The sequence below is a fragment of the Triturus cristatus genome, chromosome 3_2 (assembly GCF_964204655.1).
Source record: "Triturus cristatus chromosome 3_2, aTriCri1.1, whole genome shotgun sequence".
Taxonomy (NCBI): domain Eukaryota; kingdom Metazoa; phylum Chordata; class Amphibia; order Caudata; family Salamandridae; genus Triturus; species Triturus cristatus.
In genome coordinates, this window is record NC_140584.1 from 689,921,338 (window position 1) to 689,937,472 (window position 16,135).

General features: G+C 44.6%; 1 protein-coding gene across 1 annotated transcript in view; it reads right to left on the reverse strand.

Moving 5' to 3' along the window:
* The window catches only part of VPS8 (VPS8 subunit of CORVET complex), a 1,789,524-nt gene that overhangs the window by 858,431 nt on the left and 914,958 nt on the right, over window positions 1–16,135 (reverse strand). Inside the window, exon 28 of the mRNA XM_085648738.1 lies at window positions 3,505–3,624. Within this exon, the coding sequence (XP_085504864.1) occupies window positions 3,505–3,624 (120 nt within the window). The remainder of the gene's footprint in view (window positions 1–3,504; window positions 3,625–16,135) is intronic.

Below are 16,135 nucleotides of genomic sequence, written 5' to 3' on the forward strand. Positions count from 1 at the left end.
AACTTCAGCAGCAGGATAGGGACAGGGAACAAACGTGAGAGAGTCATTCAGGTTGGGTTAATGATTAAAGGTTAAAAAGTATTCTCCAACTCTTGGCTTTAGGCAACTCCCAAAATATACCTTCAAAGGCCCTCAGGATGTGCTCAACGGGAGCAACATTGTCAAGCATTCGGGCTCTCAACCAAACCTTAAGCATTTCCCGACAAAAGATAATGAAACTTCTAAATTCATTAAGGTTACTTGCAAGGGAGAAAGATGGCAACAAGAGGCATGTGGAAGAGAATATAGGTAACCAATTGAGAAACTGGGCAAAAGGCACATTTTCAACAACTGAAGCATCAAGGGGGGATGGGTACCTGGATATTATGTGCCCAGCACTGGTGGGAATGGTACAAAATTCACCCCTACCTTCATCAGAACAAGGAAAAGAGCAATATTTCTACCATAAGGAGGAGCAAGGTACAGCTAGTAAATCATATAATATATTTGTGATTGCCTCATTAAATAATAATACACTGCTACTGGGGGGCCTCTCATGAATGAGTGAAATTTACATATTGTGCCAACACGAGACTTTGATGTAATTATTCTGGGAGTATGACTGTTAGAGACTCTGATATTTGGTATCCTGCTGGTGTCCTCACCAGCAATGCGGCTTCATATTCGGTTTATAACAAACCATTGCCTTATTTAAGAGCTTAACATTGGTTACTAAGTCCAGAGGGCCCCTGGGTTACTCAAAAGACAAATATGATTAATGTACAGGTTACTTCAACTGAATACAAGTAAAAGAAAAACTGTTGCCCGATCAAATCTGTTGCAAACTCAACTCACTTTGATTATGAGCCCTGAGATGAACTGATGTTTACTAACTGGGGGTATTGACTCCAATTTAAAAGGCAATTCTGTCCTCTCAAGTGAAATGAAAGACTGGTGAGATGAGTGTGAGGAGTCCCCCACTTCGCAGGGAGATAATCAATTTCAAGAGATAGCTTTAATAAAATCACTGCATTGCCTAAACTTAAGGGCTCTCAATGACAGAAAGGCACCTGATTTATCTGTATGTTCCACTCATTATTCTAATTTCTGTAATTCAGTGTTTAATGATATCTTATTGCCATCACATTGTTTCAATATTGTCAATAATTTGAAATTCACACTATGATAGACTTCAGCAATTAATTCCACTAGCCCCTTAGATTTGAGAATTGGAAAGATTATGAGAGATGCAAGTTAAAAGAGAATAAAATAGCTACATCATCTGCTAAAAGAATTGAGATATGGCAAGGACATTATCTGTGAAATGTGCACATGAAACATCTTAGGCAGACAATTGTTGGCAGACATAGTACAATGTGAAAGCCTAAAATGGAAAAATAAGGTCTAAATAGGAGACTCATATGGTATCCAAAATGGTTCCCATACAGAGTAGTGGCTGATAAAAACAACCAAGAAAACTTAAAAAGATAAAAGTATATTCAGAGTCACAATTGGAAGAAAAAAACATACTGCCTGCAGTGACGATATCAAAGAAAATTGTGGATGTTTGATAACTATCTAGAAATAGGTTGTACTTCTCATTGGAATGCTGTTGCAAATGAAAACTGGATTGTCATATTGCGGCCCTTTATAGTTCAGAGGAGTAGTTCATGGCTTCAACTAACTCACCTTCAGACTTGCATACCTCAAACTGGGTCAAGTGGCTAGAGGATGTCAGGCAGATGGGCCTCCTCTCTAGTCATCTTTAAGCATAATGCAGAATACCGCCTTGCCCACTGTAAAGACATGCAATTGAGATCAACATGCTCCCGGATCCATTTAAGGGGTTGATTACTCATCATAAACTGAAAGAAGAATAGCTCTACAATACTTGAGGTCCATTGATTGATTGTTGTATGGGCAAACATTTTAGCAAAAATGTCGCTAAAAGATGATGAGCAATTGGCTCATGAAATTAATTGAATAGCATTTTTTTTCAAAACACCTACCAATCAAACTGCAAAAGATCCAACAATATCATTGGCCAGTCATTGTGCATTCAGGATTATGTTAAAGAACAACCTACAGCTAAATAGAGGTTTTTGGATTTACAGCTATACAGACATTTCTGTATTATAGGGCTGCTTTTGATGGGGATTAACAGGCTAGTACACAGAGGAAAATTATTGGACAAGGGTATCTAATTTTCTGAAAGACATACATAGCCCTGATAAAGTCATTTGGGTGCAACTCACATTAGGTCAGAACAGCACCCTTTCTAACAAAAATATAAACTAAACACCCAATCAAGATTTGCATCAGAAGTGGATATTAGCATCCTTGCGTACACACTCAAAAAGGGTATGCAGCCTTCCTGCTCCATAGTCCTCCGTGCCAGACAGTTTGATAACTGCACTGCTATACCAACAAAATTACCCAACAGAAGCTGGCGGCAAACTGTCTGGCGCAGTGGAGTAGAAGGGTGTGCTGAACATCGGAATCACGATCTGCCCACCACAAAACATGATATTTTTTTTTAAACTCATCAAAAGGGACCAAGAAAGAGGCAGTCAAAACAAAAATGAGGGAGGGAAGAAGAGAGAATGGGTATGACAGAAATATCACCTCTGGTCAAACGCAGGTGTACAGAGTGAGTCAGCGTATGTACTGTAGTGAAATATCCGCAAATCATTGATATCAATCTACTGAGGCTCAGTAAACATTATAGTGCATGCAAAGAGATGCAAAATTCTTAATAAAGTACAGGCACCGAGAATAACAATGGCCCAAGGCCAACAACTTTGGTACTGTATCCTGTCTCCATAAGGACCCACCACCTTCTGGTTATACATTTATATCACATTTATGACCTTTTATATCCTTTTAAATACAGGTCCCATTGTTCTCTAAATATCTAGCTGCACTGGTTGAACACTGAATTTATTGTGTACTATTTACTCGATCACGTCATAGGGTAAGCTTGAAGCATCAAGTGTTTAATAGATGTATTCAATTAGATGAAATATTTGTGTTAATTCTGGGACATTAGAGGAAAAAAACAATATCCAAAGAGGATATCACACATAATAAACTTAGACTACCCCATGACCCTATCAAAAGGTCTAATTTAAAACAAGGAGAAATCTTTAGTAGAACTGGCCTTCAGAGCAAAAGGTAATGATGTGAAACCTTGCTAACTCACTGTAGGCCTCACATCATTGAGAGAGTAACCCTTTGTGGAATTATTGATAATTTGCAAAAAAGCAAATCAAACACCCCAAAAAAGGAACATAGCAATTTGCCAGTTGGAAACAGACTTCCGTTTTTTAAGGTATGATTCTGTGTCTATTGTAAGTAAATGGCATAACAATTGACGACTATCATTTGTACTCTAACACCTACATCTATTCGTGTCTTCCACGAAAACCTGATTTTGCAAGACCTACGGTGTTTTTTAAGGTAGCTTGATAATCACATTCAGAAAGGTGGCAATAACAAAATGTTTACTGGTAAAAAGATCCTTACCTGATCGAAAAGCACTCTGTTTACAAACAACGTATTGTCAGGCTTAGCAAGCTGGCGTGCAAGGAAAGTGAAAAGACATCCCACTTGGGATGGAGTAAAATCAGAATTCTCCACCATGACCTACAAAGTTGAACATAATGTGGTTAGTGGGTGCAATTAGAATCTGTTGACTCCAAATTTGCTGAATGGACGGTCACCAAAGTCAAACAGCGCAACTGTCCTATGGTTACTTTTCTTAGCTTACTGAAAATTCACTCGCCCATTTTTGACATATAAGGCAGAACAGGAGATTCTAATGCCCATGCCAAAGTATGCATATTATTCAGAAGGTTTGCAAACATTAGGCAGCATGCCTGCACAGAATTTGAAGGAAACAACAACTGGAGTTGGCATGGGTATAATCCATGCGTTGGAGGTCCTGAATGTCCCCCTATGAAAGTATACATCATGTGACTGGGAATAATAGCTTTAAGTTTGCACACTAGGTCTTTGAATCACTTCAGATGTTCAAGATTAATTGACATAATGCACACAACCAATACACAAAACACATTCAATGGGGAAAGGGCACTCTTTCCAAAATGACATATCCTTTGACATAGACAACACCTCAATGAGACACAGAGTTTCTGACAGGAACAGACATGTACACATCACACTCAGTTATGGATCGAGAACAAAACCAGGAGTGCAGTTCCTCTAGGAGAGGGGGGGGTTTAGAGAGGGGGTAGAGCGATTAGTCACTATAGAATGCCCTCACACACCTAGCAAGGTGTCATGCTTCATCATAGGGCTGTGCTCCTCGTCGGGCCGGCGCTGCAATGCCCGACGGGCTCCCACGAAGGGGCTCTTTATCGGAGATCTTTTTAGAGACAGCCGTACAGGTGCGTGGGGGTAGGTGCAACAAGTGTAGTGAGTGATAGTGTAGTGAGTTAAAATAGGTATGGTATTGCCAATCGATGAACCATTTTATTCTGGTGGTATACCAGCCTAAGTAAAATCGGTGACCCACGAGGGATTATAATGCTCCCTAGGGAAGTAAAAAGGTCGACATGTTTCTTGCTCTATGCCCATACGGGTCGGTGGCAATTCATCAGGACCAAGTGAGAATGTGCTCCAAAAGATAAGTAATAAACTCTACTACATTCAAAAATTATAAGTACATCACCAAGCAAATCCATTGGGTCCCTAAGAGGAGTGGACCCGCTGTTGCGGTACCTAAAAGAAAAAGAGAAAAGAAGGACAACACAGACACATAAAACATTCCAGCATTTAAAATTGGGTGCTGTTAGGCTCCCGTGCGTCTATTGTGATAGCCAGATAAATGGGTGCTCACACAAAAATCCGGAGGAGATCGTGCCTCATCGTATCGGGGTTACCAAATACGTGATACTGTGCAAACACCATGTGTGCCAAATGCTATACTGTGCTTCACGAAGTGCTCTGTGGCAAGGGATCGCGATATGTGGCCGAGCAAATTATCGTTAAAATGCACTGTCGTCCCCAGCTCTCTGAGGACATTTATAAACATAGTATGCAATTGGGAAGGTCAAATTGCGTGTTAAGAGGCTAAAGTAGCGGGTGGTTTGGACGCAAATCCCAAAGATGCTAGTGCTAATGGCTACGTAAATCCCAAAGATGCTACTGCTACTGGCTACGGAGCCCAGTTATGGATCCTCATGCCTCGGATGGTCATCAAACACCTCTGCCTCAACGTCATGAACTTAACATGGCTATAACCTCCTCGGAAACTTAACAAACAAGTTACTTACCTTCGGTAACAATATATCTGTAAGAAACATTAGTTAGTGTTAGATTCCTGACCTTAGAATATCCCCAGTCATCAGCCACGGAAGGGCCGACCAGGCACATTCGTTCAGAAAGCCTGAAAGCCTGAGCAGACCCATTCTCAGCACGGACGCGGTTTCTGCAGGGGCAGGTCAGGGAATCAGCGTGGGGATCAGTCCACCTCCGCCCCCGCTACTTCTACCTCCCACCCTTACTAATCCGAACTTTGGGGAGAACCCCACTCCAGTGGGTGGCAGGATCCGCCACCACCTCCCCCACTGGCACGCTATCACATCGGACAAGTGGGTGTTGCAGATCATCCGCAAGGGTTACTCTCTTCCCTTTCAGTCCACTCCTCCAAAAATGCCACCTCAGTACCACCGCATGTCGGGGGCACACTTGGCACTTCTCCAGCAGGAAGTCACAGCCCTCTTGGCCAAGGGGGCCATCAAGTGCGTTCCTGGGCCAGAAGTAGGGAGTGGTTGTTATTCCCACTACTTTCTGGTCCCCAAGAAGGACAAAGGGGGTCTGCGTCCCATCTTGGACCTCCGGAACGTCAACCGCTTCCTCCGGAAGGAGAAGTTCAAGATTTTGACTTTGGCTCAGGTCTTGTCTGCTCACGATCCAGGAGACTGGATGGTAGCGTTGGACTTGCAGGACGCCTATTTTCATGTTCCCGTCCTGGCGGCCCACCGGCGTTACCTGCGGTTCATGGTAGGCCACGAGCACTTTCAGTTTACCGTGCTCCCCTTTGGCCCTACAAGCGCCCCTCAGGTGTTGACGAAAGTGATGGCGGTGGTCGCAACTCATCTGCGCAGATCGGGGGTCTCAGTCTTCCCCTATCTAGATGACTGGTTGTTTAAGGCGGGCTCACCCCAAATGGTCATCTCCCACCTCCAGACTACGGCCAACCTCCTGCATTTGCTGGAGTTTTCCATCAATGTGCCGAAGTCGCACCTGAATCCCTCTCAGAAGCTCCAATTCATCGGAGCGGTTCTGGATTCGGGGCAGTTTCGGGTCTACCCTTCCTAACAGCAGATCCGGGATATTCAGGCTATGATTTCGATCTTTCATCCTCTATCCCGGGTTTCAGTCAGGATGACCCTCTGGCTCCTGGGCCTAATGGCCTCCTGCATCCTGCTAGTGCAACATGTCAGATGGCATATGCGGGCTCTGCAGTGGGACCTGAAGTTTCAGTGGCCACAGCATCAGGGCAACCTGTCAGATGGCAGATCCATCTCCCTTCCCCAACCGGAGTTCACAGTGGTGAAGGATGCGTCCCTCCTGGGATGGGGTGGCCACATGGGAGAGGCGGAGATCAGGGGCCTATGGTCTCCGGCGGAATCCCGGCTCCATATCAACCTTCTGGAGCTGCGGGCGATCCGACTTGCTCTGAAAGCCTTCCTTTCCTCTGTCCGGGGACAGGTAGTGCAGGTGTTCACAGACAACACCACCGCCATGCGGTATTGCAACAAACAGGGCGGGGTGGAGTCGTGGGCCCTATGTCAGGAGGCTCTGCGCCTCTGGACATGGCTGGAACATCGGGGCATGTCTCTGGTGGTTCAACACCTGGCAGGCTCCCTGAACGCCAGGGCAGACAAACTCAGCTGCAGATGCATGTTGGATCACGAATGGCGTCTGACCTCAGACGTGGAGCAAGGTCTCTTTCTGCAGTGGGGAGAACCTTGGCTAGATGTATTCGCAGAGCAAGCACCAGGATGACGGCGCATTTCAATGACTCACAACATACCCCTAATGACATGCAATGGGTAGTCCTTGAGCATGTAAAACCATGCGCTAACCTGACACAGGTCCTACTAGAAAAGGTACAAAGATGGGTTTTTAAACTACGCACATACATTAGAGGGCTGAACGAAGGTTTACCTTGGGGACATTTCCTCAGATGACCCAAGTATACACAATCTTGATATGATCCACTGTGGTGTAATAAACCAGCTACACCGGGTATAAAAGCGTAGGAATCACGCCCAATCCGTTAGAAGACATAAAAAAGAGGACACTATAAATAAGAAAGTTAAGAATTTACTAAAAGAAGTGCAAAACTATTAGAGATTCTTATATGTGTCACTCCTAAATGTATGTGTAAATGTTATACATCCTGTTAAATGAATTTTTCCCCAAGAAAAACACACACTACAGTAAAAATATGATCAGAATACTTGTTTATCTAATTAACAACTCTTAAATATGAATTATCGACCTTTATTTGCCAGACACGGGCTACCAAATACATGCCCCATCCTAGATGGCCGCCGTTAACACCCTCCATGGAGGGTTCGATTCCTGATTAATCAAGGGGTTTCTGGTTTTTACACAAATATGAGGTAAATGTTAGGAGTAGTATTTTGATTATTAAGAAATATTTTTCACACCTATAGTGAGTCTCATAACCAAATAGTTACAATTTGGGAATTACAAATCCCAACAAAATGGCGCGCGCATAGTGCCAAAATCTAGTTTTCAAACCATACACGCACTAGTCTTTTAACGACAATGCCAACATGACTTGGCGATTTACAGAATATAAAAACAGCACCGAGGCAGAGACACGCTAATATGCGGTCGAGCCTGTGACTTACAGGTCACACTGACGGAGGGATGCCGAGAACAGTAAGATTTACCTCGTTTTCTCTCCTAACAGGAACCCGATTTGGCGGTTATTTAAAACAGATCCAGCAGAGAGAAAATACTCTAATCCTAACGTGATTGGTGTTTCTTCCACTTTTCTCTCCTCATTTTTAGGGTCCTACAGGCCCCTCCACTCAGGCAGACCATGGGGCATATTAGTGCTACCTTATAAGTATGTTGATATGTCTATATGTTTGTACAACGTTACATGTTGAGTGTGTGTTTACTGTCACGAAGCTTTTCCAGGAAGATGAGCGTTTTTAAAAGGTGGTGGTTTTTAAAAGGTGGTGGAGATTTGTGTGATAACAACATGAAAACAAGCACTACTAACTGTTCCTTTTTAATAACATTAGATAACTTTCTTATTTTATTTTGAAAGGCACTGACAAGATGAGTGTGCCAAAACGTGAATACCAGCACCAATTCCCTGACGGACTTTAGGCGGAGTCTGAAAACCTGGCTCTTTCCCAGGGAGGGGCATATGACTTCCTAATCCTGTACTCTCGATCGGTCTTTTCTCTTCTTTCTTCTTTCTCGTTGCTGTAAGCTGTAGACACTGGGTTGGCTAAAAGCTTCTTCTTCCATGTCAGTCCTAGCGCCAGGATACCCGTAGGGTGACAGTTGCGCTATATAAGAACGCGATACGATACGATACCTGCCCATTGAGGCAGGATGTATTTTTCTAACCTGCATTTCTTTTTCTCTAATACAGATACTACGTGTTCATCAATAACCGTATGTATATAACCAAGTGTGCTCAATAGGCGCACGTTATTAGTCAAATTTTTCACCTTAATTTAGGTTTCTGCACGGAGTGGTACACATGGCTGGATCCCATGCTGTCCTGAAGAAGAGGTTAGGGGACACCTCAAAACATGTTGACAAAATAATAGGCAATATGACCACATAACAGTTATATTTTTCCTGTTATTAACCCCTTTTTATCTTACCAGCTAGGAGTAGGAATACATTGTTAACTCACTAGTTAGGTATTTTTAACTAACACAAACACCACTCCCCCAACACTGCACAACACATAGTTTCACACAAAAAAGTGCTCCTACGTAAATCTCGCAAGTCGTAGCACGCCCCAAGCAGTAGATGCTTGGGATGGCCCCAATGATGAAGCATGTCACCTAGGGGCAACCCTGGGTGAGTGAGGGGACTCTAGAAAAGCATTTTTCTTTTCTAAATTGTTGAGGCTCACCAATTTGGCGAACCCACTGTCTGTTGACTTAGGCTAGTTTCTTATGATCCATTATCTATGGATCAATTGAGTGTACCTAGATGTATTTGCCACCAAAGAGAACACGCACTATCATCAATTCTGCGTGTTGGAATTTCCAAGGCGGCACTCGCTCGACGACACTTTTCGTCGCGAGTGGAGTTGCGGTCTGTTGTACGCATTTCCGCCTATACCACTTCTGCCCAGAGTGCTGAAGAAGATCAGGCGCGACCTGGCACAAGTCACTCTTGTGGCTCTAGATTGGGCAAGAAGAGTATGGTATCCCAAGCTACTCAGTCTGGCAATCTGTCCTCCGATCCGACTGCCTCTTCGGGAGGATTTTCCGTCGCAGCAGCAGGGGACGGTCCTTCACCCAAACCTGTCCAGCCTCCACCTTCATGTGTGGAGATTGAGCAGTGACAGTTGCCAGCTTTTAACCTTCCTGCCGAAGTCTGTGATGTTATTTTGGCAGCCAGGCGTCCCTCCACTAAAACGGTATACGCCTGCAGATGGCATGGTGCACAGTGAAGGCTGTGGATCCCCTTTCTGCCCCTCCTTCAGAAGCTCTTCTGTTCCTCCTTTCTCTGGCCAGGCAGAGCTCTGCTCTGGGCACTATCAAGGGCTATCTCTCGGCCAAATCTGCCTTTTTAAGGCTTCCAGATCAGCCTTCTCTTTTTAAATCCCCTGTTGTTAGTCGTTTCTTGAAAGGCATTACACACACGTTCTCTCCGGTCCCCTTTATAATGCCTCGGTGGGACTTGAATCTTGTGTTGACTTATTTGATGTGTGCTTCCTTTGAGCCACTTCACAACTGTCCTTTACGTCTTCTCACCTTAAAGACTGCCTTCCTGGTTGCTATCACCTCTGCCAGAAGAGTGAGTGAGCTCCAGCCTCTTTCTTCTAAACCTCCTTTCCTTTCTGTTCAACCGGACAAGGTGGTGTTAAGGACCCGTCCTTCTTTTCTGCCCAAGGTTGCCACGCCCTTCCACATCAGGCAGTCTATCACTTTGCCCACCTTCTCTCCGCCTCCGCATCCTTCGAAAGAGGAAGAGAGGCTCTGCCGTCAGGACCCAAAACGTGCGCTCTCGTTCTATCTGAAGCGCACACAACAGTTCCGGGTGGATGATCAACTCTTTGTCGGCTATGTGGGAGCCAAGAAAGGTCGGGCTGTGCACAAATGAACCATTTCTCGGTGGGTCGTTCTGTGTATTAAAGCCTGTTACTCCTTGGCTAAAAAGGAGCCTACTGTGGGGCTGCATGCTCATTCTACTCGGGCGACAGCAGCCACTACCGCTCTGGGACGGGGAGTCCCTTTGCAGGATATCTGTCAGGCAGCTACGTGGTCCTCGCTGCATACCTTTATCAAGCATTATTGTCTTGACAGCCATGTCCGGAGAGACGGCTTCTTTGGCCGTTTTGTTCTCCGGGATTTTCTGGTGTGATCTTATTTCGCAGACCCACCACCGGGGTTGGTATTGCTGGGGTATCTATTCTAAGGTAAGGAATCTAACACTAACGTGTTTCTTTCAGATGAACAAGTTACTTACCTTCGGTAACGATATAGCTGTAAGAAACATTAGTCAGTGTTAGATTCCTTACCGCCCCACCCATCCTCCCCGTTCTGCGAACTGATTTCTAAGGTTAAGGTCATCTCTTTGAGGGCCCTAGATTTATGCACCAGTGGTCAGTGTCTTGCATGGCTCTGCGTTCCTTGCGCGGAAAGTCGTGTACAGAACTAACACCAGAGCGCATGGGTGGCGCCTAAGTAGTCTCCGGGACGTCATCTCGGCGCATACGACGCCAGTGACGGACGCAGAGCAGCACGACGCCACCTACTGACGCGCAGAGGTACTGCTAGCGAAAACTTTCCGGATCCAGTCTGATGCCTGGGGATATTCTAAGGTAAGGAATCTAACACTAACGTATTTCTTTCAGATATAGGGTTTGCGATCAAGGTTAAAACAACACACAGGAGGGACACACTACGAAGTCTGCATAGACTAAGCCCAAATCTTTGAAAACAGAATAACATATCCTCTGTTGTCCACACACAATGCTTCACTGGGATATACAGTGTTTTCCTGTGCACCAAACCACTTGCCATTATTTTTCATGCTTTCAACCAACAGACAAAGGTCACACATAAAGCACACAACCCCCGCCCAATCTCCCCGCCCCCTCCCCGCCTGAGGTCAATGTGGACAAAACCCAAGCCTTGAAGGACAATCACACCTGACACATGCAACACTGCACTAAGATATTTGGTGTCGCATTTCACTTTGTAACTTTTCACCATTTTTGGAATTCACGAACAGTAAACATAAAACACAAACAACTAAGAGGCATACAACCAAAACAAATAACTGGCAGAGACAAAACTGAGATGGGTGTGAGTGGTGCATTCCTTGGCACTCCGGTTTCCAGTAGACGTCTGTCGCTGCAGCTCCATCATTGTGAAAGGCCCACATAGAATCTAACACAATCCTTCTGTAGTGTAGCTGATCCTGCTCAATGCAATCACTACATAGCAATAACTTCTAAAGTAATGTTTTGTCCCCTATCTAAAATAGCTAATATGTTGTTAAAGTGACAACACTTAAAATCAAGGCATACACACATCCTAAGACAAGAAACACAAATGAAAGACAAATTGACTTCTCTTTGTAATGATATTTCTGGTGGATACAACTTCCTGCAGTTTCCTTAGATTAAAAATATCATCCAGGCTCCAGTATGGTGCATCCCAGCAATAGTGCTATAGTTGCTGTACCCTGAAACCAGTCCCAGGATGCTTGTTTCCGGTCCAGGGAGGACCTGGCCTGGCAGTTCGGTCTGGACTGCTCCCATGGGGCACAGGGTCAAGACTGATTTGCATATGGCTGGGTCCAAACTGGGGTGGTGTAGTGGGCAAAAGAACGATGGATTTAATCCAGATCTTTTGACTGGGGGGAATGTTTGCATTATCAGCATTCCGTCCATCATTTGTTCTCTGTAACATAGTGCTGTCAGGAGGCATCACGTGACGCGAATCACGGCTTCGTCTGCCTAAGATGTGGAGAACAATGGCATAAAATAGGAGCCATACAGGGCTGGCATCAGTTCCCTTTATTTATATCCAGACAAGGTTAGCCGCGTGGAGAGAAACCAAAAGAGCTTTTCCACAATGAAAAATAACAACAGGAACATTATTACGTAAATTTGGATCTTATTAAGAACAGAACTAACTCAGAAGGGAAGGGGGAAGGAGGAAGGGAAGTGAGGAATCTGAAGGAGGAATCCACCAGAAATGTTGTTACTATAATTAACAACTTTTTCTTCTGGTGGATACGTCTTACTGCAGATTCTTCTCCTTATAAAAGATTACCAATATTCCAGGAGGAGGCACTAAGTAGTCCTGATTACCAAAGAAATAAACAACAACACAACACTGGCGATCATTGCAAATAAGAGCAGTCAGGCTGCATTGTTTGGGAAAGGTATGGAGAGAAGACTGAGTTGCAGCCCAGCGAATAGCAGCTATCTAAATCCCCCAGTAGAAGCCTTAGAAGCTTCCATGGGCCTCAAAGTGCATAAGAATTCTAGCTAAAGGCTTGTTGTCTACAAAGGAAGGTAAGTGCAGTGGACAACCCAATATACCCTTGAGGGCTCGGGCAAATATGAATAAACAGGTAGAAAGGTGCCTTCAAGGGATTTGTTTGGTAAATAATTTGTATAATTTCGATTCTTAATTAAAGGTAGGGCAGTTATATACCTACAAATTTATTAATTATCACTTTTTCAATACTTAAATCAGCTTAGTTTGTCAGAATCAGGATTGAATAAGGTGTGAGTGAATCATCACATATTAACCTGAATACGATAAATTCAATAAACCAAAAGGAGGAGAAACAAGCGGGTGTATATATAAAAATTGAATTTATATTTCTAGTTCAAAAAAGGGTACTTCAAATTACAACAATTAAATACAGTGAAAGGAAATATTTCAATATTTGATGCCTTCACTTTCAAATTGATCCAACACTTTTTCACAACAATATATAGCCATTTCTCTGGAAAACAGTGTGATTGTCGACGTTTCGGTCTTTAGGTTTTCTTTACCAAGACCATCCTCAGGACAATTTTATTTACAAGATTGACCCCTCAAATCACTGCGGGTTATTTTATCCACTGAAAATCAAGCGGGACGTCCTAAATTCGTAACTAATCAGTATATTGTAGTCAAAGAAATTCAGTTGATTGTCATATAGCTCCCGTCTTAATCTGTAGGTTATTTAAATCTCAAAAGAGCCTCTGTGCATGCACGTCTGGACGTCGAACCAAAGTTGGTTCGACGTCCAGACGTGCATGCAAGACTCAAACCTTCAGAACAGCCAGATTAATTCGCTGACATCTTCACGACCACTTGAGTGTTTAACGGTGTCGGTAAACAGACACAAGAGTAGTTTTGCCACACAGAGGCTCTTTTGAGATTTAAATAACCTACAGATTAAGACGGGATTTTGTGGAAGGACGCTTTGCTGCCAAGAGGACACCAACTACCTTTTAATGAAGATTGAAAGTGGCTCCCGATGCTCAATCTCCATGCATGGAAGTGTTGGTTGCACAGGCTAGGGTCCAGAACTTGGCTCCACTGCTGTGACAGGAGGTGCACCCGAGAGGGCAGCCAGACTCTATAACATGTGCCCATATCCTCTTCCTAGTCTGGGGCCACTAGGTTGACAAGGGACGTTCTTTCTTTCAGCGCCCTGGGCAGGAGAGGTAGGGGCAGAAAGGCATATAGGAGTTCCGAGGGAAGACTGCCTTGGAAACTCCAATGTGCAAACATTTGGACGCTGCACATTCTCTGTGATGGTAAATAAATCAAACTACGGTTCTCCAAATTGCTGGAAGATGGCTTGTGCCACCTCTGCGTGTAAATGCAATTTGGGATCCACAAGGTAACGTTGGCTGAGGTTGTCCCTTATTGGCACTTAAAAATCCTGTCAAATGCTGCTCAGTCAGGAAGATCTCTTGAAAACAGAGCCACTTCCAGAGATGCACGGCTTTTTGGCACAGAACCCACTACCCCCATGCTGCCCTGCTTGTTGCAACACCACATGGTGGTGTTGTCCATAAGACTCTGCACCCATTCCCACTAGATGGTTGGGTGGAACCTCTTCAGGCCATGTGAATGACTTGAAGTAGGGAGAGAGGTCTGCAGCCAGTTCAATCTCAGTCAGGCAGCCACCACTGCAGAGCTTTCGTTCTGACACATGGATGAAATACAATGTATTGCCTAGGTGCTAAACCCACTATGACTTCAGAACCTACTGCATAGCCGGCATGTGCCACCTTGTGTGGTCCACAAGCAGGATGCAGGAGGCCAAGAGGTCCAGAAGACTCAGAGCAGAACTGCTCCCACTGAGACTTAGGTAAAGCGTTGAAAACATATGAATCAAAGCCTGAATGTCTTGGACTTGTTGAGGTGGAGGAAAGACTTGAAAGAGCACCATATTCAGGAAAAGAGCCATTTTGAAAGAGTCAGAGGTGACTTTGGCATGGTAATAGAAAAGTCCAACAATGTCAATAACTTGCTGTTGCCAGGAGGTGGCCTACCACTACTTGAGGTAAACCCATCATCAGAAGACAGGTATGAGAAGAGTGGTATTCTTAAACTCTGCAGATAGGCTGCAAAGACCACCATTATCGTTTTGAAGACAAGAATGTGAAAATATGCGCCCAGTGCTCCCATCCAGTTTCCTGAATCCAGGGCTGAGAGGACTTGGGCCAGAGTGAGGTTGAGACTCTTGAACTTGTCCTTCCAGAGGAAGAAGCTCAGTTGGCAAAGGTCTAGGATGGGGTGTAGACTGCCATCCTTTCTTTTTCAGCACCAGAAAGTAATAAGAGTAGCAACCAGTCCCAACCTCTGGTCCAGGCACCCTCCTTATTGCTCCCTTCACCAAGAGAACTTGAACTTCTACGAGTAGTATAGACAAGTGGTCCTTTGGAAGAAGTTGCGGTGTAGGTGAAATGTCAGGTGGTAGGATATTAAGGGCAGGGAGTATTGTGAGCCACGATCTGGAGCACCAACTGGTCTGATGTGATACTCCACCATCCGGGAAGGTGAATGGTGACAAGATCTCCTACCAGGCGATCGTGTGCCACAAAGGACAAATGAAAGAAGTTTTGCAGCAGATGCAAAAGGAGGGATCGTGGATTGTGCAGTGTGTTGCCTCTGAGGGCTTGATCTTAGGTGGAAGGAAGCATGCTGCTGCTGGGGTACGTATTGACATTGCCTATGCTGAGATCTCCTTCTGAAGACTCGAAAGGGGCACTGCTGTTGGGGGATCTGCCGAGCAGGCTGAGCTAGGCCCAGTGATTGAGTGGCACCATTGCTCTCTAGAAACTGATTGAGGGCAGAATCAGCCTTTTCCCCAAAACGTTTTGAGCCATCCAAGGGCATGCAGATAAGGGACTGTTGCACGTCTAATGAAAAGCCCATGGAGTGAATTTAGGCATAAAATCTAAGCACCACACTGGTCTCGACTGCCCCAAGGATGGATAATGTTACTTACCAAGTAAGCATCTGTTCTTGGCATGTAGCGCTGTAGATTCACATGCTTTGAATACTCCGGCCATCTAGTGTTGGGTCTGGATGTTTGCAAGTTGTTTTTCTTCGGAGAAGTCTTTCCAGTCACGAGGTAATGTGACTCCTCCTTTTGGTGATAGCGTGCATGGGCATCAACTCCATTGTTAGATTGTTTTCCCACAGAGGGTGAGAATGGAGTTAGTAAGTGTAGAATAGAGATGTCCATGCGTATGTATGTAAAGTGAGAACTTCAACATCTACTACGTACCCGGGGAGCATGAGCTGCAGATCTCATGCTTTGCATAGACTATACAGCAGCATATGCCCAAAGCGGTGGCTAACCTGTAGTTGTTTTAGTTGTTTGAAAACAGGGATTTAAGTACTGCCTGGCCGACATTAGC